Genomic DNA, 24,145 nt, shown 5'->3' on the forward strand with positions numbered 1-24,145 from the left:
GCCCCACGACATGCAACAGTTTGGTTGCAGGTTGCCTTTGCTGACCATTGCATTAAAATGGCGAGCTGCTATCGTGATTCAATTCCTGGTGCTCTCACATGAATCCCATTCGGTGGGCCGGTCGATGACAGTAGTCGTGCAACCTCCGTAACACAGCGAAAGCGGGCCGTCTCGGAGACATCTGACGAAGCAGACTGCCGCAGGATCTTCTCGCTCTAAGAGGCATGGTCCTGCTAGTGACGCGAACAGACTCCGGACGCCAATCTCACAGGTGAGTCGACGATATTCAACTCCTTCTCCATCATCGCTCCTGGGTCCAAACGCGGCAGCTGGCAGATAAGGCTGTGCATACGGAACACAGCTTGGATTTCACGCGAACCGGTTAAGCTGACGTCGCTTAGCCCACCAATCAGCTTAATCCGCTTCCGGTTACCACCAATAGAGCACACACCTGATCCTGTCTCCTGACCATCGTCTTTTCCATGGGTGAGCCAGCGGAGCTCGGGCATGGCTGGACGCGAGTTCAGCGTGGCCAACAAGGCCGCGCAAAGCCGCAATCGCAATCGCAAACGATATTGGCGACGTCTCGGCAAGGCCGGCCCGCACCACGCCTAAACACGAGCGCCACCCCTCGTGGCCATAGCAATGACGCCCCCAATGGCCAGGCAGCTGTGTACGTCGACCAGCTCATAAACCGTCTCCGTATGCCGGTCTGCTGCGTGTTTGCTGCGTTGAATGGTGGCGCCTGACAAGAAAGGAAGTCGCATGCTGACGGTCAACAGATTTTCGGGAGCCTATAGTCCGGAATTTGTCCAGTCTCCCTGTGAGGATTACACACCCGACTCTTCAGTCTGTGAAGGATCGATGCGTATGAATGACGGCGAGAATTATACGCCTCCCGAGACTCCAGAGCAGCGCCATTCACCCACGGCCGACGTCCCTTTGGGACGTTTGTCTCTAGAACACGATGCATCAATGCGCACCACGCCAGGAGCGTATCGCGGCCGGGGTATCTTGAACGGAGCGCCGGTGGTCACTGGTAAACGTTCTGCTAGCCGAGAACTTCCGAGGCCGCCTGGAAGTAAGCAGTCGCCCGGCTGGAGAGCCCAACGCCACGGCCATACGGCGGGCGCAAGGCAACCAAGCGGTGCTCTTCACAGTGATTCGCAAAAGGCCGCACGATATTTGCAGCGTAGTGAGTGTGACTCATACAAGACCTTGACCGTACAGCTGACAGGTTGCCCTCTGCGGTGCAGACAATGCTGCACAAGTACATCTATCTCAGGATGAGTGCGAATTTCCTCCACCGCGGTGGCAAGACTCAGGATATGAGACTATGCCATCACGATCCAATACATTCCAAGAAGACTTGTCGAACCACGGTGTTACCGTTAATAAAGCATCAGCATTGGCAAAAGAGATCGCTAGGGAGCCAAATGGCGCACGTACGCTTGGTCACCCAAGACCAACAGGAGTACTCACCCTGGCCGAGAAAGCAAAGTATCCCGGTCTGATACTTCAACCTGATAGCTCGCCTATCTCGGAAGAACAACTGACTACAGAGATCAAGGGCATTTACGCGGGGCTTGTAATGGTCGAGGCCAAATGTATCAATATTGACGCCGCACAGGCTGCGGATCCAAGCTCCAAGCTCGACACTAGTCAGTGGCAAGCACTTATTGCACTACATCGTACGCTCTTATACGAGCATCATGACTTTTTAATGGCAACGCAGCACCCGTCTGCAACCCCAGCATTGCGAGCACTGCCAACTAAATACGCCATGCCCGCAAGAATGTGGAAGCACGCAATACATGCTTTCCTGGAAGTTCTCAGGCACCGCAGGCCAGACTCGCAAGATTATATGATCTCGTTCATCTACCTCGCTTACCAGATGATGGCTCTACTGTACGAGACTGTGCCAGTCTTCCTGGACACCTGGATCGAGTGTTTAGGTGACCTTGCCCGCTATCGTATGGCTGTGGAAGAGGAGAGGGAGGCGCATGCTCAATGGGGCAGTGTGGCGGCATCCTGGTACATTAAAGCGTCGGATCGTCATCCACAGGTGGGCAGATTGTATCACCACCTCGCGATTCTGGAGCGCCCAAGCCTTCGCAAATTCGCCTGCTATGGCAAGTCGCTCACATGCGAGGTCGCCTTTCCGAACGCCAGAGACTCTCTAGCCACCCTCTGTGGTCCTATTGCCGACGAGGCCCAGCCCGCCAGACCCTTGAGTTTGCTCATTGAGGCTTCTTTTTGCAAAGTCCATGCAGAGGTTTTTCTGGCCAGGCCGGAGCCAGTCATCAGCGCCACGTTTGACAAGGCCATGGGTCTTCTGCAGCAACCTGATGGCTTCCGCTGGCGCGACTGCGGAGTTCCTTTAGCAGTCGCCAACATCTCTGCCCTCCTTGGCCACGGATCTACTATCAACCCGCTACGGATTGCCCTAGACTACACCATCCAGCAATCCCGGCCGACTACGTCATCTTCGAACTCAACACTCGGCGCCAATGCCGCCTCATACCTCCCACCAGCCCAGACCGACCTAGATAGTCCGGAAGCGTTCCGGTTGCTCACCTGGGCGAAGAGGCTTACACTCGCTTGCTGGGATACGGGCCTGCGGTGTCGCACCGGCACAGCTTTGAAAGATGCAACGGCGTTCAATCAGGTCATGCTTTCGTTTGCTCATTGCTTGTCTTTGGCGGAGCGGGCTTGTGCAGCTCTACCAGTCATTCATACGGCGTTGAGAACTCTGTTGGGCCTCTCGGATTTCCCGTGGGGTGAAATTTGCTCGTTCTTGAATGTAGTGGCGCAACACTATCCGATTTCCGCTCGAATTGTGCGAAGTGCTCACGAAAAGAGCTGGCCAGGTTCGGAGAACGTACGGTCAGCTAAGCCGTTGCCGGAGGACTATAGTTGTCATGGTTTGGTCTGGCAGCACTTCTCCTTCTGCTCGGGATGGTTCGAAAACGATGATGAAGACGAGTGGGTACGTATGGCAGAGATGGAGAGTACACACAAATCGCGTGCTGAACGAGCTGAATACTTTGGGTTGAGATTGGCGTTTGTAAGCTTGCAATACATGACACCTGGTTTTCTGACAGCAGCTAAGTGTTACGACAGGAAACCGAATACCTCAGATACGATGCTGGCAGCCGCACGCCCTTTACCACGGCAGCGGTCAATAACACCACCTCCGCTACATCGGCCTTTGCCACAACTCTAACGCAGAGTCTACTTTCCAGTTCAGCAGCACCGTCTTCGCCGCAGTCTTCGTTGCCTTGGTCTTCGGGCTCAGACAGCGACATGCTGTATGTCCGCCAGCCAGGTCATCCAGTGCAGGCGCAAGGCAAACCACAACACGCTTGGGCGCCTGTACCGCCAGCAGCATCCGCACCAAAGACATGGGCGGCAATTGCAGCTAAGGCGAGCAAGCCTGTGAAGCCGGCAAGAGCGCCGAGGACGATGAACGGTAGCGGACCGAGGAAGCAGCGTCCGGACGTCAAGAATGTCACGGTGGTCGGTGATGATGAGGCGCTGGATGACACTATATCATACGTTCATGCGGGGGGCCATTGATATTCTCGCCTTCATCGGCGGTAGGAGCTTACCCAATTAATCAGGTATTCCATTTATTGGTGCCGGAGTGTAGACGAAAAGTTGAAATAACAAGCTTGTTCCACACGTGTCGTAACAATCGCCGCCAACCTCTGACTCTGCGGTGGTTTGCAGTCGACGTAGGTTAAGGATCACAAGGCGTATTGGGGAAGTGGTGGAGGTGCTAACTGGCGGCCTTTAATTGGCCTGTGCGCCCCTGCTAGCGCGATCTGGTGAGCTCATGAATGGGAGATCTGAGGCGGCCGCGCAGTCGGATGCAGCTCGTCCTACCACAAAAAGCTGTCCGACAAAGCAACCACGCCATACATTCCCATCCACTGTTCAACCATGGCGTCTTCATCCGTCTGCAACTCCTGTCTCCGCACCCTACGGCAGCAACTACGACAGCAACTCCACCATCAGCAAACATTGCGCCCAGTTCAGCAACATAGTGCCATCCGAACCGTTTCCTCAGCCACCCGACTTCGCGCGGATGAGAAGAAAGCGACTCGCAATGCTAAGCCATCAGGCTCATCTCAACCACCACCAACCCTCCCTCTTCCCAAGAACCTAGCCTCGACCCTCCGCAACTCCCCCGTCCTCCGCGGGACGACGGAACCCTACATCGCCTACGGCAGCACCGAAGATCTCTTCCGCGCCTGCGCCGCGCAATGCAGCTATACCGTGCCCTCCGTCATGCAGAAACCGGCGCAACCTCCTCCCAAGAACGCCGCGGGAGAAGACGTGGGAGAAGGCGAAGGCTGGTGGCTCACACCTCGTGCGCAAGGCGGTCTGGAGTTAGATGTGACGTTCAACTCCTGGGCGCAGGTCATGATGTTGCATATGTATATGCTTACGGTCCGGTTACGGTGCTTTCCGCGCGAGCATGCAGGGATATGGCATCAGAGTCTGCTCGATCACTTCTTCTATGCGGCGGAGGACCGGATGGCGGTGTGGCACGGTATGGCGGCGAGAGGAATACGCAATCGCTATCTCAAGGATCTGTGGCTGCAGTGGAGAGGGTTGCTGTTGAGTTACGATGAAGGCTTGATTAAGGGCGATGCGGTTCTGGCTACGGCAGTTTGGAGGAACCTGTTCAAGGCGAGCGATGACGTGGACGTACGCGATGTCGCGCTGGTGACGGCGTATGTGAGACGAGAACTGGCGCGGCTCGGAGAGCTGGATGACGAGGTGCTGTCGGAAGGGCGTGTTAAGTTTGGCAGTCCGGAGTCGGTGCGGAGTTTGTTGGATAAGCAGAGTACGTGGATGCACAAAAGCTTTACGGCTGAGGATGCGAAGGGGCTAGAGGACGCGCGCTCTTAGGGGCGTGAAAAGTTGTAAGGTAATAGGTGTACAGTAACGCTGTAAGATAAATCAACGCCATTTCCCAGGGTATCACAGACTCATTCCAACATCTTGCTAGCGAAGCTCAGCAGTCAACGAACCTAGCTTACACTCAGGAATCAAGCTGGGATCTGTGGCTCCGGATATTCTCATTCGGAGTAGGATGGCCCATCGTCAATTCCAGCGTCATGTGGAGCCTGGGGAGCCTTATGGGCGAGGTCCCTTGCTTGCGCCTGAGCATGTTGTTGGGATCGACCGTCCTCTCGTTTCCGCCTCTGCTCCGCCTCTGCGGCTGCCCTTCGCTTCTCTTCGTCCTGCTTGATTTGCAAGCGCGCCTTGAAAGCCGTTCTGATCTTGCCAGCAGCTTTGACAAGGTCTTCCTGCGTTACTGCGTCCTTGATGCTTTGAATGACGCTCTCTACAGTAGAGATGTGGTTCGGGCTGTCCTTATCATCTCGGAAGCGCGGAGTGCCATCCTCTTCAAGCTTGGGTCGCCACTGACCCGTGTGATGGTCACGCCAGCACTCAATGATACGGTGGTCGAACTGCTGATTCATCGACTTCATCGCTTCCCACTCCTGATCGGTCAAAGTGAGCATAGCGAAGTATTTGTCGCCACCATCCTTGCCGCCGCCGTGGTTCACGAGCAGCTCGATCTCCGGCTTAGCGTCCCAATCCTCGTGGTCACCATCATCATGTTCGATCATTGGGAAGCTGCCAATCTGCAGTCTAAAGTCAATTGTATTCTCATGTGGCGGCTTCCATTTTAGCAGGCCTCTATCCGTGCCTGGCACGTACGGCTCGTTGACGGGCGTAAAGATTAGTCCATCATTCCCGTGCGGTAGCTTAGGAATGACATCCCTGAACATCATCTCCGTGCCGTATGGAGCCTGCATTTCTTTGAGCAGCAAAGCAAAAGGTTGCGCTTGAACGTCTGCCCGATAAGCTTCGGAAAACTTGCGATACGGCCTCATCACGCGCTCCTGGATGCGAGCATAGCGCTTGGCGAAAGTTTTCGGCATGATGTTCTCTTCATCTAGGGCCAGCATGTCGAAGATCAGATAAGCAAGCCGGCGTGTGCCATCACGCTGCTTTTGGGAAACAAGCTCGCCGTCGAGTAGCGTACCCTTGTGGAAGCCTGCAATGTCGAAGCCTCTCGGGTCACGGTCACTCGGTGTCGGAAGATGGAGACTATCAATGGGAACGCAGTAGTAGTCGTTCTTGCGATCGATGAGGAGTTGCATCTCGCTTGGCTCTTGGTGCTCATTAACCCATTGGGTGAGGTAGAGGAGACACCGTACGCCGTCGGTCTTTTCACATAAAAAGTAGTCTTCATTCTGCAGCGTTTGAATGTGTTCCCGAGCAAACGACACCGGCTGCGACCCTGGGAAGGTCAAGACTTTGCGGCCCAGTATGTCCGCCACCCTGTCCTTATGGATATGGGCTTCCTCGTTGGTAAGCTTTGTGCCCACAGCGGCCAGGTCGACCGACGAACCCATGACTTGACGGAGGGGATGCTACTATGCAACAGTCGTCATTGCGGCGAATACATGTATGCCGTTGGCTTTGTATATGAGACCGCAAACGGCGCGAATTCCGCAAGGCTGTTCTAAGGGCAACCCGGCTGCAGGTACAATGCAAGCCAGACGGAGCCACCCGCCGAGCGGGGGATTTCTGGCCAATCAAGGAGCTACAGCCAAATTAAGCTGCAGCAACTCGAAGTCGGTGAGCTTCAAAGGCGCCTCACATCAGACGGCGCTGCGACTACTGTATTTCGCAGATCGGTGAGTGAAGTATAGTATGTAGGATGCAAGGAAGCGCTAGACCTCAAATTAAAGGCCTTCACTTTCTCTCACCCTCCTCGCACATTCCTTCCCAACTGCACAATCCTGCGAGCCTCGTTCTCCCACAATGATCGCAGACTACTGTGCTCTTACAAGCCCTTTCGACTTGTTCACTGACCTCGACGAAAAGCTTGCCGCGCTTAACCGCGAGCTGTGCTTCGTCGCGAAGACAATTGCTAGGCTTCAGCATCGCCATGATGCTTCCCTCATCTTCTCCAGCAGCAGCAAGCGCAGCTCAACTCAGCTTCAACCCAAAGCAGCAACCACGTCGACACCAACCCTGCAACGCAGGCATACGGTGGACTCGAGCATAATGTTCCGGCGTTTACTCACACCTAGAAAGGGCAATTCCGACGATATTGAAAGCCATCCCACTTCGCCCAGCAATACCGAGCATCCTGCATGTTTGACATCCGGACCCAAGGCTCTGCGACCTTTACGAGACAACCAGACAGATATAGAGACCGCCATACCGGACAGCCCTCCACCTGAAAATAAAGGACTTGCGCGAGTCCGACCGCTGTCAGAAAGTCAAGGCTTACCAATGGCGAGACCACCGCTATCTCAGAGACTTCTATCATTACCAGAGTACGTACGATATAACTGACCTTAGGTCGGCTCCAGTCACTGATGCCTCGGTAGCGGAAGTATATTGGATACTGTAACACTCACTATCGACGAGCGTTCTGCGGCAATCTTCGAAATTCCACGCAAGTTCGTTTCAGACCTCGCGGCCCACAATGAACCGCAAACGACCATCATAAAGTCTACCGGCGGCCCTGGCGGTGAGAGTGTTATCACATCAATCCCACTGCCGAAGATCAACCTTGCAGACTTTTCAGACTTCTGGGATTGGACGCACAGTGGCCGTATTATACAACATCCGCCACGTCCAACGAGCCCAGAGTGGCACATCGACTCCCAATGCCGGCGCTTAGTCTCCGCCATTGCGCATGGACTCTCGCTCAAGTCACTACCGTACCAGGCTGCCGCCATGGACGAATTACTAACCTATGGTGCCTTGCTGGAGTGGCCGGAGGATCTCGTCAACGCCATTTTCAGCAGCACGCCGGGAGATCATTCCGCTCGAGCGCTCATTGTCGCCATTGTGGCCGCGAAGACGTGTGGGCACGGCAAGCGAAGACCGCGGTACGGCCATCGCGATAAAGGTATTGATCGTGGCGACCGTATATGCCACGGGAGCTTCTGGAGGATGTACGATGACTACTGCGTGCGATATCCGGCAGGCTGCTTGTATCCGAGGAGTGTAGGCGAGCTCTCGCTCCTGCCTTGGACTTGAGACATTGTGTCAGGATGGTCAGATGCCGAGTCTAGTCAATGTAGGCGATGGTACTAAGCGCGAGTGTCGAGACCGAACCACCTCTCACTAGACACATCTCACCCAGTCACTCATGCCACACTCCTGATCGTGGTTGGACCACGTCGCTAGAACGTCTCTTCCGCGCGCTAATGATCGCTTCCGCCGCCCTGCCGGCACTGTCAGCGGTGGCTGTAGAAAGGTTACGCTTCGCTACGAACTCAGCAGATCACCAACGCTCAAACTGAAAGTTCCACATAGCAAACATATTCAACCCGTCTCAAGCCTCCACGTCGCTCGGTGGTTCCGAGAGCTGATCGTCACTGTCCGACAGGACATCCATGATGTCCTTGTCTTCGCTGCTCTTCACAGGCTTCTTACCACGTGCTGGTGGTCTACACACAGGCTGAGACCTCCCCCTCGCCTCGGCTTTGCCGTTCGACGTCGTCTCAGGCTCCTGCGGTGCAGGAGTCGGATCGCTTGTCGGCGGCGTGGACGAGGACACTTGCTCTTCTTCGTCATCCTGCCACCTTTCCATGTCCTCGTCCATGTCGCTGTCGCTCTCCTCCGCATACGTACTGACCTTCGACGCACGAGCGCTCTTCCTGCGGTCCGTAGACAGAGTCGCACCGGCGACGGTGGTCTTCTTCGGTGTCTTGGCAGTCTTTGGCGCTTTGCGCAGTGGTAGACGCTTCTTAGCTCCGGCAAGCGCCTGCTCAGGGTCGTTGGTTGCAGCTCTTGACCTCTTGGCCGGTTGCTGCATCGTGTCGTCAGACTTGCGCTTCTTGCTCCTCAGGTTTGACTTCACAAGGTCCTCAATGCGCTCAGCAAATTTCTCGGTAATGTAGCGCTTCTCGGCAATGTTTTGCGCCATAGTGTGGCTGTGTAGCTGCGCGAATATCCCCGTAGGCAGACGAACCTTCTCCGGGTACTGCATCATTGCCCACCCGCAGTGATCCTGGTAGTTTCTGATGACGGCCTCTGCAAGGTCGGACATGACATACAGATTGTCGCTTACGTCTGGGTCAATGCCATCTTGGACAGACTTCAGCCGTTGTGCAATGTGATAGATTAGTGGAAGATTCGCCTCGGTGGCCACAGTCTTCAGATAGAACATGATGTAGCCAACGACATCCTCGAGATCTTCTGGATTCGTACTGAAGTCCGGGTGATGTGCCAGAAGGCTTAAGAGTCGCGAAAACACCGTCTCCATGACCGTACTGTTCGACTTCGTGAAGACAGCCGCGCGGGCCTTGAGCCACGTGGTGGTCGAGTCTTTTACGGCTTTCAATGGCTCGAAAGCAAACACAAAGACAATGGCGTAGAACCGGTGAGGTAGCTTGCCTTGCCCGAGATACTTTTTCAGAGTCCTTGCGAACCCTTCTCTCACCTCCGGCAGCGGATCTTGCGCCATCCGGGCGAGGCGGTTAAAGTCATTGGGCGTCAACTGTGTGTCGAACAGGCGGTTGCACGAGAGCTTCAAGAGTTGGTTCGCTGCTGCAAGACGCAAATGGGCTCGATGGTACTTCACGGTCGCCGTGTCTTTTGAAAGCTCTCCTTCATGCTGAATGAGCGTATTGAGCAGCTTGTAGACGTTAGTGGCAACCGGAACGATAGCTTCCTGCGCCTCTTCTGCGTCAATGTCTGTCCTCATGCCACGCAGACCATTGACCAGGATCTTCAGCGCCCATAGCTTTCCGCTTAGATCGTCGTCAATCTCATTTCGCCATTCAGCCGCTTTATCATGATCCTTGGTTCGAACATTCCCAAGAATCTTCGTTACAGCCACAGCCATGATTTCGTCGGACTGTTCATCAGTCTCTGCATTTGCGACAAGCCGAAGCTGGCTCAGCGCCGCTAGCTTCGATAGAAAGCATTCTGCGCCATATTCGAAGTTCGTGAGGCAATACTTCAGTATATCTCTGACATACATATCACATTTGTCAGCAGCAGCGACGATGACTGTGATCGCGTGTTTGGCCGCCTGGGGTGGTGTGCCGTGCTTAGCAAATGCACTCATCGCTTGATAGAATTCTCGGTTTTTAGGCATCTCCTCGGGAAAACGCCGAGCAAAGCCAGCGCATGCCTTTAGCTCATCAACAGCAGTAGAAATACTGGGTATATTGGGAGTCGGTGCGCGCTTCCGCAAGCTATCGCACAACTCCTGTAGGTGCACCTTAAAGACATCCGGAGCAATGTTCGAGATGTCTTTCAGAAGTTCGTGTGCAGCAGCACTCAAACCCTTCTCGTCCGTACGTGCAAAGTCCATGATCGCCGGAACATGGCTGCGGTTGTACACCAAATTCGAGGCAGAGCGAACCAGTGGTAGCAGTGATTCGAGTACTGCAGCGACACCGGTTGGGGCTTCCTCGAGTCTCCTCGTGAGCTCTTTTGTAGCCTTGATGATCTTGCGATAGTCACTGTCCGGAGAGTAGCAGAAGCGGATGAGCTGGTAGCTGCGCTTGTCGTTGTGCGCTGCAAACCTCTTAAGGTGCTCAGTGGCCTCTGGCAACCTGGGTACGAGCTTCGCGACGGCAGGTATCATGATATCGAGCTCTTTCTTTGCTTTCATTTCCGTATCGGTGTCAGCGTTGTGGTCATCCGCAGCGGCGCAAGCCTTGAGGTACTTTTCGAGGTACTTCGCTTTACCCATTCGCTGCTGCTGCATGCTAGTGAACACCTTCTTGGCCTTTTCATCCAGGTCCCGCACCATGATGAGTATTCGCTCAGCACGGAGAGTGTCCGCATCTGCCTCACGAATCTCGGATGCGGCATCGCCGACACCACGTCGGAGGTTGCCATTGATGGCCGGCTTTGTTTTGACAAGCGGGTATGCGACAGGCAGCAGAGACTCGTGCACTGTGCGAGTCACAGAATCGTTGATGCTGGCATCGTTGACGTACATTGCCATGAACAATCGCGTAGGTATTTGACCAAAGACATTTCGAACACGCTCACTGCCTTCAGCTATAGCGCCCTCTGCAACGCCCCAAAGCCGACCCAAGAGATGTATTGCCGCCGCTCGAACAGTCTGTTTCGGATCTTTGATTCGATCGGTCAGGTTGCTCAGCATTGGATTTGCCGTGGTCTGGGTCCCATTCTTGCCCAGCTTTTGCAGCATGGTGTTGAAATCAAAGAGCGCCAAAGCTTGCACAGCGGCCAAACGCACCTTTTCATCTTGGTCGACCAGTAGATCAGCGAGGTAGCGTAGCATTTGACCTTCCTGATCGCCGTTCAGGCCTTTCCCACCGGCAGATGTCGCGATAATCCGACCGGCCGCAAGTGCCCAGACGCTCCGGACTTGTGCGGACTTGTCCCGGTGGCGGTCGACAAAAGCCTGGTACGCATTCGGGTAGACGGATGAGAACGCATGCGGAGCTGCTGGAGTAAGCATGGAGTCGTTAGATTGCGAAGACAGTAGTCGCATTTCCAGACTTTGCGATGGATAAGCGGCAGGGTCAAGCTCTACCGGTGGAGGCGGGCCTGCTGCACCAATACCAGCGACCATATCACCAATGGTCTGCACGGCGAGCACCCGGAGCTGTTGGTTCTCTGCCTCTATTTCAGCCTCAATTTGAGGCACGACACTTTCGACTACATCCGGCGAGGAGCGCCACAGTTCGCGCAATAGCCGGTGTGCCTTCTCAATTTCGTGAATGCCTTTCTCGTTGGGTGCGCTTTGCAAGTCGTCGTCGTCCTCTTCGCTCTCGTCGTGAGTCCGCTTCTTTCCTCGGTGAGTGCTGACTTTAGATGATGAGAACCTTTCAGACGTGTCAATAAGCACGGAGCTGAAGTACTGGCCAATGGCTGCGCTCATACGGTCTGCGCAAGAACTGCATAATGAGCGTGCCATATTGTAGGCTGGCGGAGTCTCCCGCACTGTATCGCTTTGTTGGTCGTCGCTCCTCTTCCCTACGTTAAAAACCGTGTTTGGGTCCGCTCTCAGGAACTGGGCTAGTACAACGTCTATAACACCGTCCGGCAGCGTTGCGCATTCTTCCATCAGGGTGGTCAGCAGCTGTGTCAAGTGATATTCAACGTTCTTGCTTGAGCGCTCCCCTTGGCTGCCCCTTACGTTGCCAGATACGACATCGAAACCATTCGCAAACAGTTTCATTACCAATGTGTCAGAGCCCGGAATGTCCGTAAGCAACACAATACTCTTAACTGTCGTAAGAGATGTCAAGATGCCGATATACTGCGGCCTATAAGGGTCCGTGGGACTGGCCAGAGACGGAACCACAGTGGAGACGAAGAGGTCAAATATCTGCTTGAGCTGTCCGCTCTTGTAGGGCGCATCGGGCGCAAGGAGCCTGAACATCTCAACGATACACAGAAGTGACCACGCCTTGACCCCTCTATCTTTGTGGCCGATTAATTGCACATTGGCAAGCTCCTGCGCCTTTGGCACAAGGGACGCCCTCTGCGCGTCGCCTTGATCCAGGGGCTGCAGCTCGTCGTATAGTGCTTTCAGTCGGCGCAAAAGGTCGCTGACCGCGATAGGTTTGCCAGCACGCCATGTCAGTGGTTCGTTGGACTGGAGTGCGACGGTCGTGTCGGGTACCCTGTCGTGTTCACTTGGCTCCATGATCTCCTCAGGACTCGCCGCCCGCTTGCGCGCCCGAGGCATGACCAGCGACGCTGCTTGTTAGTAAGTTGACGAGGTGAACTGCAAGCGCATGTCTCAATTGCCGGTCGTTGGCCTGTCGCAATATCTGGTACGTGTCGTTCTTCACTGGCGGCCTTCACATCAATCATCCGGTGAGGTGCAAGCTAAAGCTGCCATTTCACGCGTGAACTACACGCTAGAGTAACCTTAATTCTGGGTTGTGCCACAATGGCAACCGTGCCGCCTCTGACCTGAGCCTAATACGCCACATTCCGAGACGCCAGACTTCACACATAACTTGTTTCAGAGTATGTGTTCGTTATGATATCAGTGCCTCATGAGAAGGGTTGTTATAACGGGCTTAGGCGCGGTGACACCACTTGGAGCTGGCGTCAAGCATACGTGGCGGAGATTGCTCGACGGCAATACTGGAATCGTCTCGACTACAGGCCTAGGAGCCAAGTTTGACTTACTCCCGAGTCGCGTTGCTGGTCTCGTTCCGCAAGGCAGCCGTCAGGATGGCTTTTGGCAAGCCAAGGACTGGCTGCCGGCTAGCGAAGCGAGGCAGATGGCACTGTTCGCTCAGTACGCCGCAGCAGCCGCATCAGAGGCGCTCGATGATGCTGGTTGGCATCCAACTGCGCAGCATGACCTTGAGGCTACTGGAGTGACGATCGGATCTGGGATAGGTAACCTTGACGAGGCTTACAACACCTCGGTCGCCTTCGACCAAGGCGGGTATCGTAAAGTCTCTCCGCTATTTGTTCCCAGGCTACTCATCAACCTTGCCGCTGGCCATATATCTATCCGGTACGGATTCAAGGGGCCCAACCATGCAGCCACCACGGCATGTACGACTGGCGTGCATGCTATTGGTGATGCTTCGCGCCTCATCATGTTCGGCGATGCAAACGTAATGGTAGCAGGAGGTGCCGAATCTTGCATTCATCCGCTCGCGGTTGCAGGATTCGCTCGCGCTCGGAGTCTAGCCACGGCATGGAACGATAACCCGGCTGCTTCGTCCCGACCATTCGATCGTGATAGAGCAGGCTTTGTAATTGGTGAAGGCGCTGGCATCATGGTGCTAGAAGAGTTAGAGCATGCTAAGGCGCGCAAGGCTAACATCTACGCCGAGGTACGGGGCTACGGGCTGTCTTCTGATGCGTACCACATGACCGCACCCCAAGAAGACGGTGACGGCGCGTACCTTGCCATGAAGCAAGCACTTAAGCACGCAGGATTGAAGCCGAATGCCGTTGACTACGTCAACGCCCACGCCACGTCTACCATACTCGGCGACGCCGCCGAAAACAAAGCTATCAAGCGGTTGCTGCTGGGTTCTGAGGGCCGGAAGCGAGCATCCGAAGTCAACATAAGCAGCACCAAGGGTGCGATTGGCCACTTGCTGGGAGCAGCTGGAGCCGTTGAAGCGATTTTCACAGCCCTGGCGGTTAATCATGTAGGTGACCTTTGTAGGTTTTCCCCATGACTCTCCACTGACTTCAGCAGAATGTACTGCCACCGACACTGAATCTAGAGAACCCTGGCAACCCACCGGAGCAATTTGATTGCAACTATGTTGCAAAGGTTGCGCAGCGCCGGCCTGTGAATGCAGCTTTGAGCAATAGCTTTGGGTTTGGGGGCACTAATGCGAGTCTATGTGTCACGAAGTATGAGTGAATTATTGCATTTGCTCTTGGAGACTGAGTGAGCCTTATCGCTGTACCCCGCAGTATATCAGCGAGAAGTGGGTCCTTGTTGGACGACGCTGCTCAGATTGTATTTCTGAACACCGGAAAACGATTATTCCCTACCGGCGGACAAGGCGCTGGATGACAGCATGCCGACTCAGTACATCAACCATATCGGTGACGTACGCATGGGCCAGGACCGCAACTTCCTCGCTAAGCTCAGATCTACGGCAAAAGCTTGCCACAATCGAATACCACTCATCAAGTTGCTACCCGCGAAGGCCGTCGCCATCATCCTGCTCCTTGCGATAGTCAATGTCTTGGTCTGGGTCGCATGTGGTATAGTGCTGCACTTCCATCCGACCCTAGTATCTACTGCCGTGTTAGCATGGACGCTCGGTCTGCGACATGCACTGGATGCGGATCACATTTCCGCCATTGACCTGATGACGAGACGACTCATAGCTTCTGGACAGCGTCCTGTAAGTGTCGGCACATTCTTCTCGCTCGGACACTCGACCATCGTCATTATCACGTCCGTTGTTGTGGCAGCTAGCTCGGCAGCTATATCTAAGCGTTTCGGATCGATATCTACAATTGGATCAATTATTGGCTCCTCGGTGTCGGCCGGCTTTCTTATCCTGCTGGGTATCATGAACGCATACATTTTATACAAGCTTGTCGAGCAGCTTCGCAAAGCGATAAACAGCCCTCTTGGTGAGGAGTCAAACGACTTTCAGTTCGAAGGCGCAGGCTGCATGATTTACTTGCTGAAGAAGATGTTCAAGCTCATCGACAGGCCATGGAAGATGTATCCTCTCGGTGTGCTCTTTGGCATGGGCTTCGACACGTCGAGTGAGATCGCATTGCTAGGCATCTCTTCCATCGAAGCCGCGCAAGGCACCTCAATATGGCTTATATTGATCTTGCCGATACTTTTCACGGCAGGCATGTGCTTGCTCGACACATTCGACGGTGCAGCAATGATGAGCTTGTACACGTCTGCGCGACTGGCCCAAGATACCATTGCGATTCTGTATTACCAATGCGTCTTGACCGCTGTGACGGTGCTGGTGGCTATGATCATTGGCGTCATTCAACTGCTTACACTAGTTCTGAACGTTGCGCCGCACCTTAGTGGACGCTTTTGGCATGGTGTTGAAGTCGCAGGCGACAACTACGATATCATAGGCGGCAGTATTTGCGGCTCCTTCATACTATTTGGTATACTCGCGGTGCTGCTGTACAAACCTTGGCGACGGTGGATTGACCGCAAGCGTTCAGGGCCGGTGGCGGCTGTCAACCATGACCCGAAGCACTCAGCTGCAGCGGATATTGAGCTCGAGCCGGTGAAACACCGTGCAAGTAAGCATGGAGAGCCGAAGGCGATGGAGGCTGGGCGGGTCGAAGTTCGTACCGGCAGCGTTCTAGACTCGGAGTTGTAAACCCCAATGGGACTCCCAAAGGCTTGAGTCCGGAGGCATGCGCACCATGAGCACGTCAGATGTGAGAAGCTGCAGCGGGTTATTGGCGGTAGTCCCGTACAGCCGTCTTGACAGTTGTGCTATGATTTTGGGCGTGTTTGTCCGGCTGTAGTTCTGTTGCCTGGTGTACGGTGACGGCGATAATGCGGAACTGAATAATGTCTCTCGGCACACTGAGTACGCTCGCGCTTGGCGATCCAATCCACAAACGTAACATTTGAGATAAGCAGTGGCGTAACACAACATTACTCGCGGTTTAAATTGCAATCTGCTGACTACTAGTGATACAAGCATTCTATCCACCGTCTGGGTATATCGAGCTGACAAGCGGAAACCGAAGACACCCGTTGCCTGCGTCCAGCGGCCCATAAACGCCCACCTCACTCCTTCTCGCAAGCCAGTCAGACACGTCGCGCTCAGTGCGACAACACCACTCCGCAGTAGTCTCATTGCGCAACAATGTGAAGCATACCATAAGCCGGAGTAAAAGCCGCATGGACAAGATTGAGCCCAGTCTCCTAGACTGTGACCTGCTGTCCTTGTGCGGGTGGCAGCGGCTCGGCTTGCTGTAACTGCTCAAGTTGCTGCAGCTGCTCCGCTCCCTGTACCTGTTCGACTTGCTGTAATTGTGGCACTTGCAGTTGTTGCATGGCACGAAGAGCCTCCTCGAGTTCCCTTAGTCTCACCTCCCTTTGCGCCTCGGCCACCTCCATCCTGCGTAGCCTTTCATCCTTCTCGATGTTGTCCGCACGAAGGCGTCGAACTTCATCCTTCAGATCGTCCACCTCGACGGACGGGCTACGCTCGACATCCGTGCGTGACCGCTTCACCATCTGTGCTTCCTCGGCTTGGTAAGGCTCAGGAGCGAGCAAACCGCGTGCTAAACTCCCGCTCATTAATTTGGCGATTGCAGACAGGCCTTCTGCGTCAGTGAACGACCTCTGTGAATCGTCTCCGTCAAGGTAGCCGTTCCGGGAGTGCTTGTCCTTTTGTACGCGGCGAACGGGCTCGCTGTCAGGGCCGCCATCAAGGCCGCTGTCGAGAGCACTGCCTTCAGGAAATTTGTTATCGTGCACACGGCGAACATGTTCATTCAGGTTCTCCTTGCGGGTAAAACCTTTGCCTGAATGACGCTTGCAGTCCGTGTGAGGGCAGACAAGCTGCGCCTTCGGGCCTCCATGCTTGCCGTGAACCTCGCGTTCATGTCGAAGCAGCCCACCAGAATATGTAAAGCCTTGCAGCTTTGCACACTGGGGATGTGGGCAGCGGTATGGCCGGTCATGCTTGTCCATGTGCTTGCTGCAGACAAAGTTAACAACGAACAAGCACCATCACTGGATGTGAAGACTTGCCTCCATTCACACTTGCGGTCGAAAGTCTGGCCCTCGCACTCTGCTGATACATCGCAGAAGTACTTGTTCTCGGCATTCGTAGGTGGATCACCGCGCTTGAATTGCCGTGACCCTTTCGTGGGCATTTCGTACTCTTCGGCAGATTGTTGCTCATCAGAGACGATTAGAGGAGCATCGTCGGGATAATGTTGTTGATAGACCTGGTGGCCCATCTGTGGATACGGTTGCGGTTGGGTCTGCTGTGGTGATGGCAGCTCGGACTCGAGGCTGTTGTCGATCTGGTCGTGGGAGCGCTTTCTCGAACCCTGCTCCAATGCCATGGGCTCGTGGTGTGTGTGACCACCGTTGCTGATAGTCGGCTCGTGGGCAATCCCGTTGATGTTGGGCTCTGGCGCTTGAACGTCCATTGTGTAGTTCGAAACCGAAACGGGAAAAGACGTCTGCGCGTAAGGCTGGTGTCCTCCGTGGTATGCCAGAGGTGGTTTGGACACCGAGTGACGATGAATGGATTCCTGAGAATGCTGCTGAACCAAATCGCTGCCTGAATCACCCGGGATGACTGATAAAGAGGGAGTCGAACGTCGCGGAGGCAGTGGCAAATCCCCGGGCCAATTGGGCACACGCGTACGCCAGTTACCAGGGACGTCAGCCGAATATGGGCTGTAGCCTGGAAATTCAGACTGCGTATCAAATCTCAATCCTTGGTCAACCGCCCAACCACCTGACGTTGGTTGCGGAGGCGCAGCACTCACGGGCGACGCGTGAGCTACGTACACGTGCGAGAGGCCTTGTACGTATTCGCCACGTCTTGCCTTCACAGTAGATGCGGGCCCAGCTGCAGCGTAGACGTCCTGTGAGTCAAAGCCACGATACTGATGGGCAGGTGTATGCGGATTCGATGAGGCAGCAATTTGTGCCTGAGTCTGCAAGGTTGGAAGAACTTGCGACGGCGAGAGAGAAGGTGCAGAATTCGAGGGCGGTGCAGAGTCATGCGGACTCCGGAGCCGGCCGCTCCGATCCCGCCCCTGTCGCGGACCCATGATTGGCTGCCACTCACTGCCACGAGAACCGTGCGCTGGGCTCGATTGTTCTGCTGGCAACTCGTCAGTCCCATCCAGCAGTCACTTGCGCTCTCTACGAACGCGTCGGCCGAGAGCGAGGAACAAAGCCATGTGTCGTTTATGCCCCGCTTCCAATGAGCTTCAGAAGACGGTACATACCTAATGAGTGGGCCGATATATATCGGTGTTGACTCCCCCAAAACTGCTGTGCTTGTTCAATGGCGTACTGAGGCACGACAATCATGCCGGCGTCATTCACAGCATTCCCGTACTCGTCAAGGCGCAAGTGTGGGTGAATGCGATATGAGTCATAGAACATCCAACATACGCCCCACAGCACGGCCAACGAAGGTTTCACTGTCCACGGCCAGGTCGTGCTCTCCGGATGCTGGCCGTTGGGGAACTCGCAAAACCAGTCCTTGATCTTCCTATCGTGGTGCTTCTGACAGTCGGAGATGTGCAGCTGCAGTAGCTCAACCGACCTTTCGACAATTTCCCTGATGATCTGCTGTAATAAACAGAGAAGAAGATGTTCGAGGTTGGCAAGGTACAATTCGTCAAGGTGCAGATCCAACAATTCGTTGCGTTCTCCAGTAGTCCAGATGCCAGGGGAGCATGTCAACCGTCGAAGTGAATCAAGCAAGCCCTTTGATTGAACGAGCAGCTTGCACAGGCTGTGCACGCTCAGCCTTTGAACCTCCAATTCGTCCCTGCTCAGAAACGCTTGCTGATCTTTGGCGATAGTGGTCAGTGACCAGACTCCGACTTTGGGAAAGCTACCCAATCCTCTCACGAGCCTGAAGAAAGTCAGCAATGCATCTCGCGGAGCCACGGTCGCCGCCAGGCTTGTGCACTCGTCTACGGTTACGACACTGCTTTCACGAATAGAACCGTACCTGGTGATGTGAGCTGGTAGAGCACTTGACTTTTTTTCGGTGTTGACGTGTTGTTCCACGTCTTGTTCCAGCGGGCGGATGTACGGACGTGAACCGCTTCGGTATCCGGTCTGTGATCGACAAAATCTCTTTCGGCCGAGATACTTGTCGATTTCCTCGTACGCCTCTCGTTCTAAGTCATGGCAGAAGCTTCGATTGCCCGTGGCGCCTGTTCTCTTTGGCTGCTTTACTGTTGAATGGGTTGACACGCGTTTGCGGAACCTGTCAACGAGTGCAAAAACACGATAGGTAACGTAAAGACTTGGCAGAGACAATCGCGAAGAGTCCAGAGCTGGGTTTGGCGAGGGAGGGGGCGAAAGCGAGTATAGATCAGCGGACGATACCACGCTTGCCACGGATGAAGCATGCTGCGTGGGCGAAGCCATCGCACGCAGATTTAAGGGTAAAGCTTCGTTGGGAATCGAAGAGAAGAACTATTACTCAGTTGTTCACACATGATCGTGGCGAAGTAGCGGCTATGTAATGGCATTACACTTCCATTTTGCCCTCACAAGGGCAGCATAAGGCTCTGGTGTGGTTTGACTGAGGCAGGTATGCAGACCGGTGAAATGAGCTACGGGTGTCTGAATGAGGCCGCCCAAAACAGTAGTTGCCCGATTGCGCAGTATCCTCAGCGTTGACGAACCATAACAGTCAGCCGCTTGCTAGGGACGTCGGTACATGTCATGGGATGTGGTGCACAGTGAGCAGTGCGAACTGCACGAGATGCCCTTAGCCACGTTTCAGACGAGGCTGTGTACTGCAAGATGTACCCGAGCTCGACGGCAAGCAATTAACGCCTCATGAGGCCGCCCAGTGACCACTTTGTGAATCACGATCTCGCAGCGACGTTGACAGGCATCGATTGATTCCTGGCACATATAATCTTGTCTGGAGGGATCGTCTTGAAGCTGACGATGTTGAGCAGACAGTGAACGGCAATGGCTGCACGCACGGCTAGCACCGCAATGGGTATAGCGGCTTATTCGGTGGCCAGGGTAAGCTCGTACGCGACTAGCAGTTCATTACCAGGCTGTCAAGAGTGTCAAAAGCTCGATTCTGTCTTTCACGTCTCCGAAGATACATGAGCCACACGCAAGGCGTCCGTGATCGTGGGATTCCTGCAGAACCAGCTTTGCACTCTCAGCCATATTACAGGGTAATGCAAGTTGGCTTCGGCTTGCGGTCGACAATCTCTGTAGGAGAGCCTTCTCAACGTGGTCGCAGGGTGATGGAGCTATGCCTCCAACTAACGACATCGTTACAAGACGCGACCACGCCCAGTGGATCGAGTTGAGGTTCGATCCTTGCGTGAAGAGCTTGGTAACACTTGGCTCGAACTTTGCAGTGCCTAACACACTTTGTACCGAGCCGTTTCGGATTGCAGCCTACAACAGAGTGGGATCCTCGTCGAGGAATGTGCTTTGGTCTAGGGTCTATCTCCAAAGAAGTCCGGAGTCAAGTACCCTGTTGGAAATCTTTGACCGTGTATAACCTTACCGTGCTACAGGTTATGGTGTCGCTCAGACTCTGTTACAAGTACTCACTGCCAGGGACTTGTGGCCTCTGCGCGGCAGTGGATATGTGCGATATATGCCAAGGCCCCGAAAGCAGATGTGCTAGCTGAGGTCTTCAGCCCAATGCATCGAAGAACAGCAGGATGGCATCGCCACACTTCACTCTTGCGACGAGTAATGCGCAGGAGCAGTGCGAGGCGAAGACGAATCTTCGCAACGTAGGCCCATACAGCACAGCGGTGAGAGTCCGGTTACAGTGCAGGCGAGCCGAGTCTTCCGATAACGGCAGGGAAGGATGTGGTGATAGCTATGACGGTCTCAGGAGTGACACCAATGCGAACGCAGTCCAGCAAGCAGGCGAATCGAAGGGTCCACAGAAAACGTGGGAGCCAAGGACAAAATTGGCACGTCGTCAGTAGACCAGGGAGGAGAATTGTACAATGCAAGATTCGGCTTCGCCCTTCGCTAACCAAGGACAGACAGTGCCGTGAATGGCTTGCTTGGAACAGTACTGCCCAAGCGAAACGGCGCACCATCTGGCTAGATGTTGGTTCGAAGGAAGATGCGCTCTTCTCATGCCGTGAGGGCATACGGAAGTTTGTAACTCAGTATACTGTACTTCACCGCCAGGGTGCGCGTCAGTGCTCAGATGGCTACACTCATCAGCAATAACCTCTGTCTGGTGAAGGATGACGATGGAGGTCCGGTAGGTTTCAATTCACCAATGCATGCCTATTCTCGAAGCCATGACAAGCTGTCTGTGTTGAGAGTGCAGTCCGGAAGGCACACCGGTGTCTTCGTGCGTTGGTGAGATCAAGCGACCCGTCCTGCCTAGTCTCGTGCCTAATGACACCACACGTTCCTGGTGTTCGGGGTGTCAATCAGTTGCACTCTGCCGCAGTTCCCACAAAAACGGAGGCTTGTTACGGACTTCCATCGTCAATGACGCCTATACTATGTCGTACAGCAATTGGGTTGTATACCCGGCAGCGATTCTGCATGCGCTGAAACACTTGCTTGCGTTAGCGAACGGTTTCAGTGTGCGTCCGTCGACGTCGGTTTGAAGCGGTGTGTAACATCGATCTTTGTACTCGCAGTATACGCCAGCGTACCTTGCTATGGCGCAATATGTAGGCATGGTGATGAAGAGTCTACGGCAGCATGTGTTCTGCAGCAACTATGAAATAGTATGTCCATGCAATTGCTACGGTGTTTCACATCAAGCCTCGAGGTATGTTCATCGACATTTAGTGAGTCACGGATCCCCGCCGGGCGCGGATTTCAGGTCCGGGGTGACATAGTCTCAAGACAGAAGTTGACGTGCCGCAGAAGCTTGATACTCCTCCCGGTGCGACTTTTTCTTCAGCGTTTACCTGACTTCCGTCATGTCGCATTGCTGCTGTGGCTCCAATGTAGATTCCTTCTTACCATAGATGAGTGTGGATGGCTTTTTAGTCACCGGATAGAATCCGCGATGCCCACGATCCCCGACAGTTCTCCAGATCGATACCAGTGAAGGGCTTGCATATGCAGGGCGAAGCGCAAGAGCACCGTTGTCGCACGGTCGTATTGGCGCCCAAAATTCTCCGTCCGGCCAGAAATATCCCGAATTCGTACGATCAAACAGATGCCTTAGCAATGACTAGCTGGTCGGACTGCGACATTCAACATACTCCTTCCTTACGACATGATGTCCGACAGAAAGCCTCTATTGTAATAATGAATACAGCTCTGTGCTTCTACGTACGCGGAGTCACCCTCGCAGAACCGCCAGTTGTTTCGCTCGGCTGGTAATGGCGCGGAAACGCGAACTTCCGGCAATGATGTGGATGAGTGGCACATCTACCATACTTTAGGTTGGCCAAGAGTAGGAGACTGGAAGATGATTTGAGGCTCTTGAGATGTCATTTCCGTTAAAATCAAAGTTGTCAATCGAACGCTCTGAACAATGAGGCATGCACGACTCACTGTCATGCAAAAGATCTAGCCTGCACTGGGTGACTTGTCCTAGATTGACAGCAGCAAGGCGCAGAAATTATCCATTGCTCTACAGGAGAGGGGTCACGTCTCCGCTGACCCTTGTTCCTTTTGAGGCCTCATCAAGGGTCGTGTTGGAATAGCAGGGGCTATGCGGGCCTTTTTGGAGACCGTTGGCAATCGATCTATTACTGTCACTCGGCGAATCGCGTGCCTGCCAGTGAGTCGCTTGCAAAGTTGTCTCGGATACGCGCATATGGAAATGCTGAAGGAAGCTGAAGGCGGCATGGTGAGCGCTTCGGGCTTCCATGCGGAGGCCGTTGATGAGCAGCTCTGCTCGCTTGCAGAATTCTGGATCGTGCGCCGTTGCAACGCGCTAGCAAGCCGATGGTCAGACGCATGTGTGCATGTGCTGGGGAGATCCACCTCGAAAAGGGTTCACCCGAGACATCTTCGATGCGATTGTCCGGGCTAGGGCTGTGCGATCGGGTACCGCCAATCGTTTGTCCGCGCAGAACGAAGGGACAACTATGCCCATCGTTCGTCCTATCCGTACCACAGCAAGGTAGACCTAGCAGCAGCTTGGCGAAGAGGGACGACGGCGTTCAAGACCGCTAGCACTTGAAATGCGGCGTGTCCGGCTCAACCCTACAATCTTGGTAGTAGCGTTAGTGGCCTTTTGAGTGGCGCAGAGCTAAGAGCGCTAGATCTCGAGATCGACCGGTGCCACTTCATCGTCAGCACAGACCGCGATCGGCTTAGATGCTCTCCTGTCTGACATCGCCATTTTCACCTCCGGCTACGGCCACGGTAATCTGGACGTTGCTCGCAGTGAAACTGTGAAGCTGAAATTCGTGAGATCCACTCGCGGAGGTTAGGTGGCCCGCCGCAAGCCGCATGATCTTTGCCTTGCATAGCCGCGATCTTGTATCGAACGGATGCGAGACCACGCTTGCTTTGTACTGGATTGAGGTAAGCTTGGTTGCAATATCTGATCGTGCAGCCAGCGCTGGCCATCACGCGGGGCCTAGCTTGCACCGCTCGGCTTTGTGCCCTGTCAAGGGTGTGTGTTGCGTTGCGATTAAACTTGGCATTGCCGTTGGCATCCGCCAGTCTTCCATTCCCTTCACCTGCTTCGATCGCGTCCCGCTATCGCGCTGACTACGTACGTTGTGATTGTTCGACCTTCCTACCAGACTTTGTACGCTCGTCGCTCTCCACACACTCATTCCTTTGGACGCAGCTCGGTGTGCATTGGTTCTCAGCTTCCCAGAATCATTCTGCTGGAACAGAGCTGTGATTGGGCTATCGGAGATCTCACTTTCGGACGTGAGGCAATTTGCCTCTTCCGCACCAGTACGGTAGCAGAGTCAGACCCATCGCCAGCACTCGGATGAGCCGCATATCCAGCTCGTT

General features: G+C 54.4%; 13 protein-coding genes across 13 annotated transcripts; 9 read left to right on the forward strand and 4 right to left on the reverse strand.

The window, feature by feature from the left end:
- Positions 1-252: 252 nt before the first annotated feature.
- On the forward strand, positions 253-1,035 carry BAUCODRAFT_382095 (uncharacterized protein). The gene is made up of 3 exons (XM_007675782.1): positions 253-271; positions 402-702; positions 783-1,035. Exons 2-3 carry the CDS (start codon positions 483-485, stop codon positions 872-874), a joined length of 312 nt encoding a protein of 103 aa, XP_007673972.1. The 5' UTR covers positions 253-271; positions 402-482; the 3' UTR covers positions 875-1,035.
- A 301-nt stretch (positions 1,036-1,336) lies between these two features.
- BAUCODRAFT_103364 (uncharacterized protein) lies at positions 1,337-2,098 on the forward strand (the record flags this gene model as incomplete). The annotated part of the gene is made up of 1 exon (XM_007675783.1): positions 1,337-2,098. A coding segment is annotated over one exon (762 nt), but the record flags the coding sequence as incomplete, so codon positions are not given.
- Positions 2,099-3,731: 1,633 nt separating this feature from the next.
- On the forward strand, positions 3,732-4,991 carry BAUCODRAFT_31111 (uncharacterized protein). The gene has a single exon (XM_007675328.1). It carries the CDS (start codon positions 3,946-3,948, stop codon positions 4,918-4,920), a length of 975 nt encoding a protein of 324 aa, XP_007673518.1. The 5' UTR covers positions 3,732-3,945; the 3' UTR covers positions 4,921-4,991.
- Positions 4,992-5,005: 14 nt separating this feature from the next.
- On the reverse strand, positions 5,006-6,522 carry BAUCODRAFT_382033 (uncharacterized protein). The gene has a single exon (XM_007675784.1). The coding sequence runs from the start codon at positions 6,438-6,440 to the stop codon at positions 5,091-5,093; it is 1,350 nt and encodes a 449-aa protein (XP_007673974.1). The 5' UTR covers positions 6,441-6,522; the 3' UTR covers positions 5,006-5,090.
- Positions 6,523-6,617: 95 nt separating this feature from the next.
- Positions 6,618-7,550, forward strand: BAUCODRAFT_382435 (uncharacterized protein). The gene has a single exon (XM_007675785.1). The coding sequence runs from the start codon at positions 6,853-6,855 to the stop codon at positions 7,390-7,392; it is 540 nt and encodes a 179-aa protein (XP_007673975.1). The 5' UTR covers positions 6,618-6,852; the 3' UTR covers positions 7,393-7,550.
- Positions 7,551-8,383: 833 nt separating this feature from the next.
- BAUCODRAFT_120139 (uncharacterized protein) lies at positions 8,384-12,691 on the reverse strand (the record flags this gene model as incomplete). Its single annotated transcript, XM_007675786.1, has 2 exons — positions 8,384-8,462; positions 8,601-12,691. 2 exons carry the CDS (start codon positions 12,689-12,691, stop codon positions 8,384-8,386), a joined length of 4,170 nt encoding a protein of 1,389 aa, XP_007673976.1.
- Positions 12,692-12,886: 195 nt separating this feature from the next.
- BAUCODRAFT_382208 (uncharacterized protein) lies at positions 12,887-14,472 on the forward strand. Its single transcript, XM_007675787.1, has 2 exons — positions 12,887-14,171; positions 14,222-14,472. Exons 1-2 carry the CDS (start codon positions 13,050-13,052, stop codon positions 14,390-14,392), a joined length of 1,293 nt encoding a protein of 430 aa, XP_007673977.1. The 5' UTR covers positions 12,887-13,049; the 3' UTR covers positions 14,393-14,472.
- A 140-nt stretch (positions 14,473-14,612) lies between these two features.
- Positions 14,613-15,683, forward strand: BAUCODRAFT_41374 (uncharacterized protein; the record flags this gene model as incomplete). Its single annotated transcript, XM_007675453.1, has 1 exon — positions 14,613-15,683. A coding segment is annotated over one exon (1,071 nt), but the record flags the coding sequence as incomplete, so codon positions are not given.
- Positions 15,684-16,957: 1,274 nt separating this feature from the next.
- On the reverse strand, positions 16,958-17,337 carry BAUCODRAFT_60359 (uncharacterized protein; the record flags this gene model as incomplete). The annotated part of the gene is made up of 2 exons (XM_007675500.1): positions 16,958-17,182; positions 17,236-17,337. Coding segments are annotated over 2 exons (327 nt in total), but the record flags the coding sequence as incomplete, so codon positions are not given.
- Positions 17,338-20,267: 2,930 nt separating this feature from the next.
- BAUCODRAFT_31116 (uncharacterized protein) lies at positions 20,268-20,937 on the forward strand. Its single transcript, XM_007675329.1, has one exon. It carries the CDS (start codon positions 20,320-20,322, stop codon positions 20,530-20,532), a length of 213 nt encoding a protein of 70 aa, XP_007673519.1. The 5' UTR covers positions 20,268-20,319; the 3' UTR covers positions 20,533-20,937.
- Positions 20,938-21,401: 464 nt separating this feature from the next.
- Positions 21,402-21,563, forward strand: BAUCODRAFT_120145 (uncharacterized protein; the record flags this gene model as incomplete). Its single annotated transcript, XM_007675788.1, has 1 exon — positions 21,402-21,563. The coding sequence occupies one exon, from the start codon at positions 21,402-21,404 to the stop codon at positions 21,561-21,563; it is 162 nt and encodes a 53-aa protein (XP_007673978.1).
- Positions 21,564-21,701: 138 nt separating this feature from the next.
- On the reverse strand, positions 21,702-21,890 carry BAUCODRAFT_120146 (uncharacterized protein; the record flags this gene model as incomplete). The annotated part of the gene is made up of 1 exon (XM_007675789.1): positions 21,702-21,890. One exon carries the CDS (start codon positions 21,888-21,890, stop codon positions 21,702-21,704), a length of 189 nt encoding a protein of 62 aa, XP_007673979.1.
- Positions 21,891-22,546: 656 nt separating this feature from the next.
- BAUCODRAFT_382522 (uncharacterized protein) lies at positions 22,547-23,415 on the forward strand. The gene is made up of 2 exons (XM_007675790.1): positions 22,547-22,664; positions 22,721-23,415. Exon 2 carries the CDS (start codon positions 22,881-22,883, stop codon positions 23,202-23,204), a length of 324 nt encoding a protein of 107 aa, XP_007673980.1. The 5' UTR covers positions 22,547-22,664; positions 22,721-22,880; the 3' UTR covers positions 23,205-23,415.
- Positions 23,416-24,145: the final 730 nt, after the last annotated feature.

Source organism: Baudoinia panamericana (genome assembly GCF_000338955.1).
Source record: "Baudoinia panamericana UAMH 10762 unplaced genomic scaffold BAUCOscaffold_3, whole genome shotgun sequence".
Classification (NCBI taxonomy): Eukaryota; Fungi; Ascomycota; class Dothideomycetes; order Mycosphaerellales; family Teratosphaeriaceae; genus Baudoinia; species Baudoinia panamericana.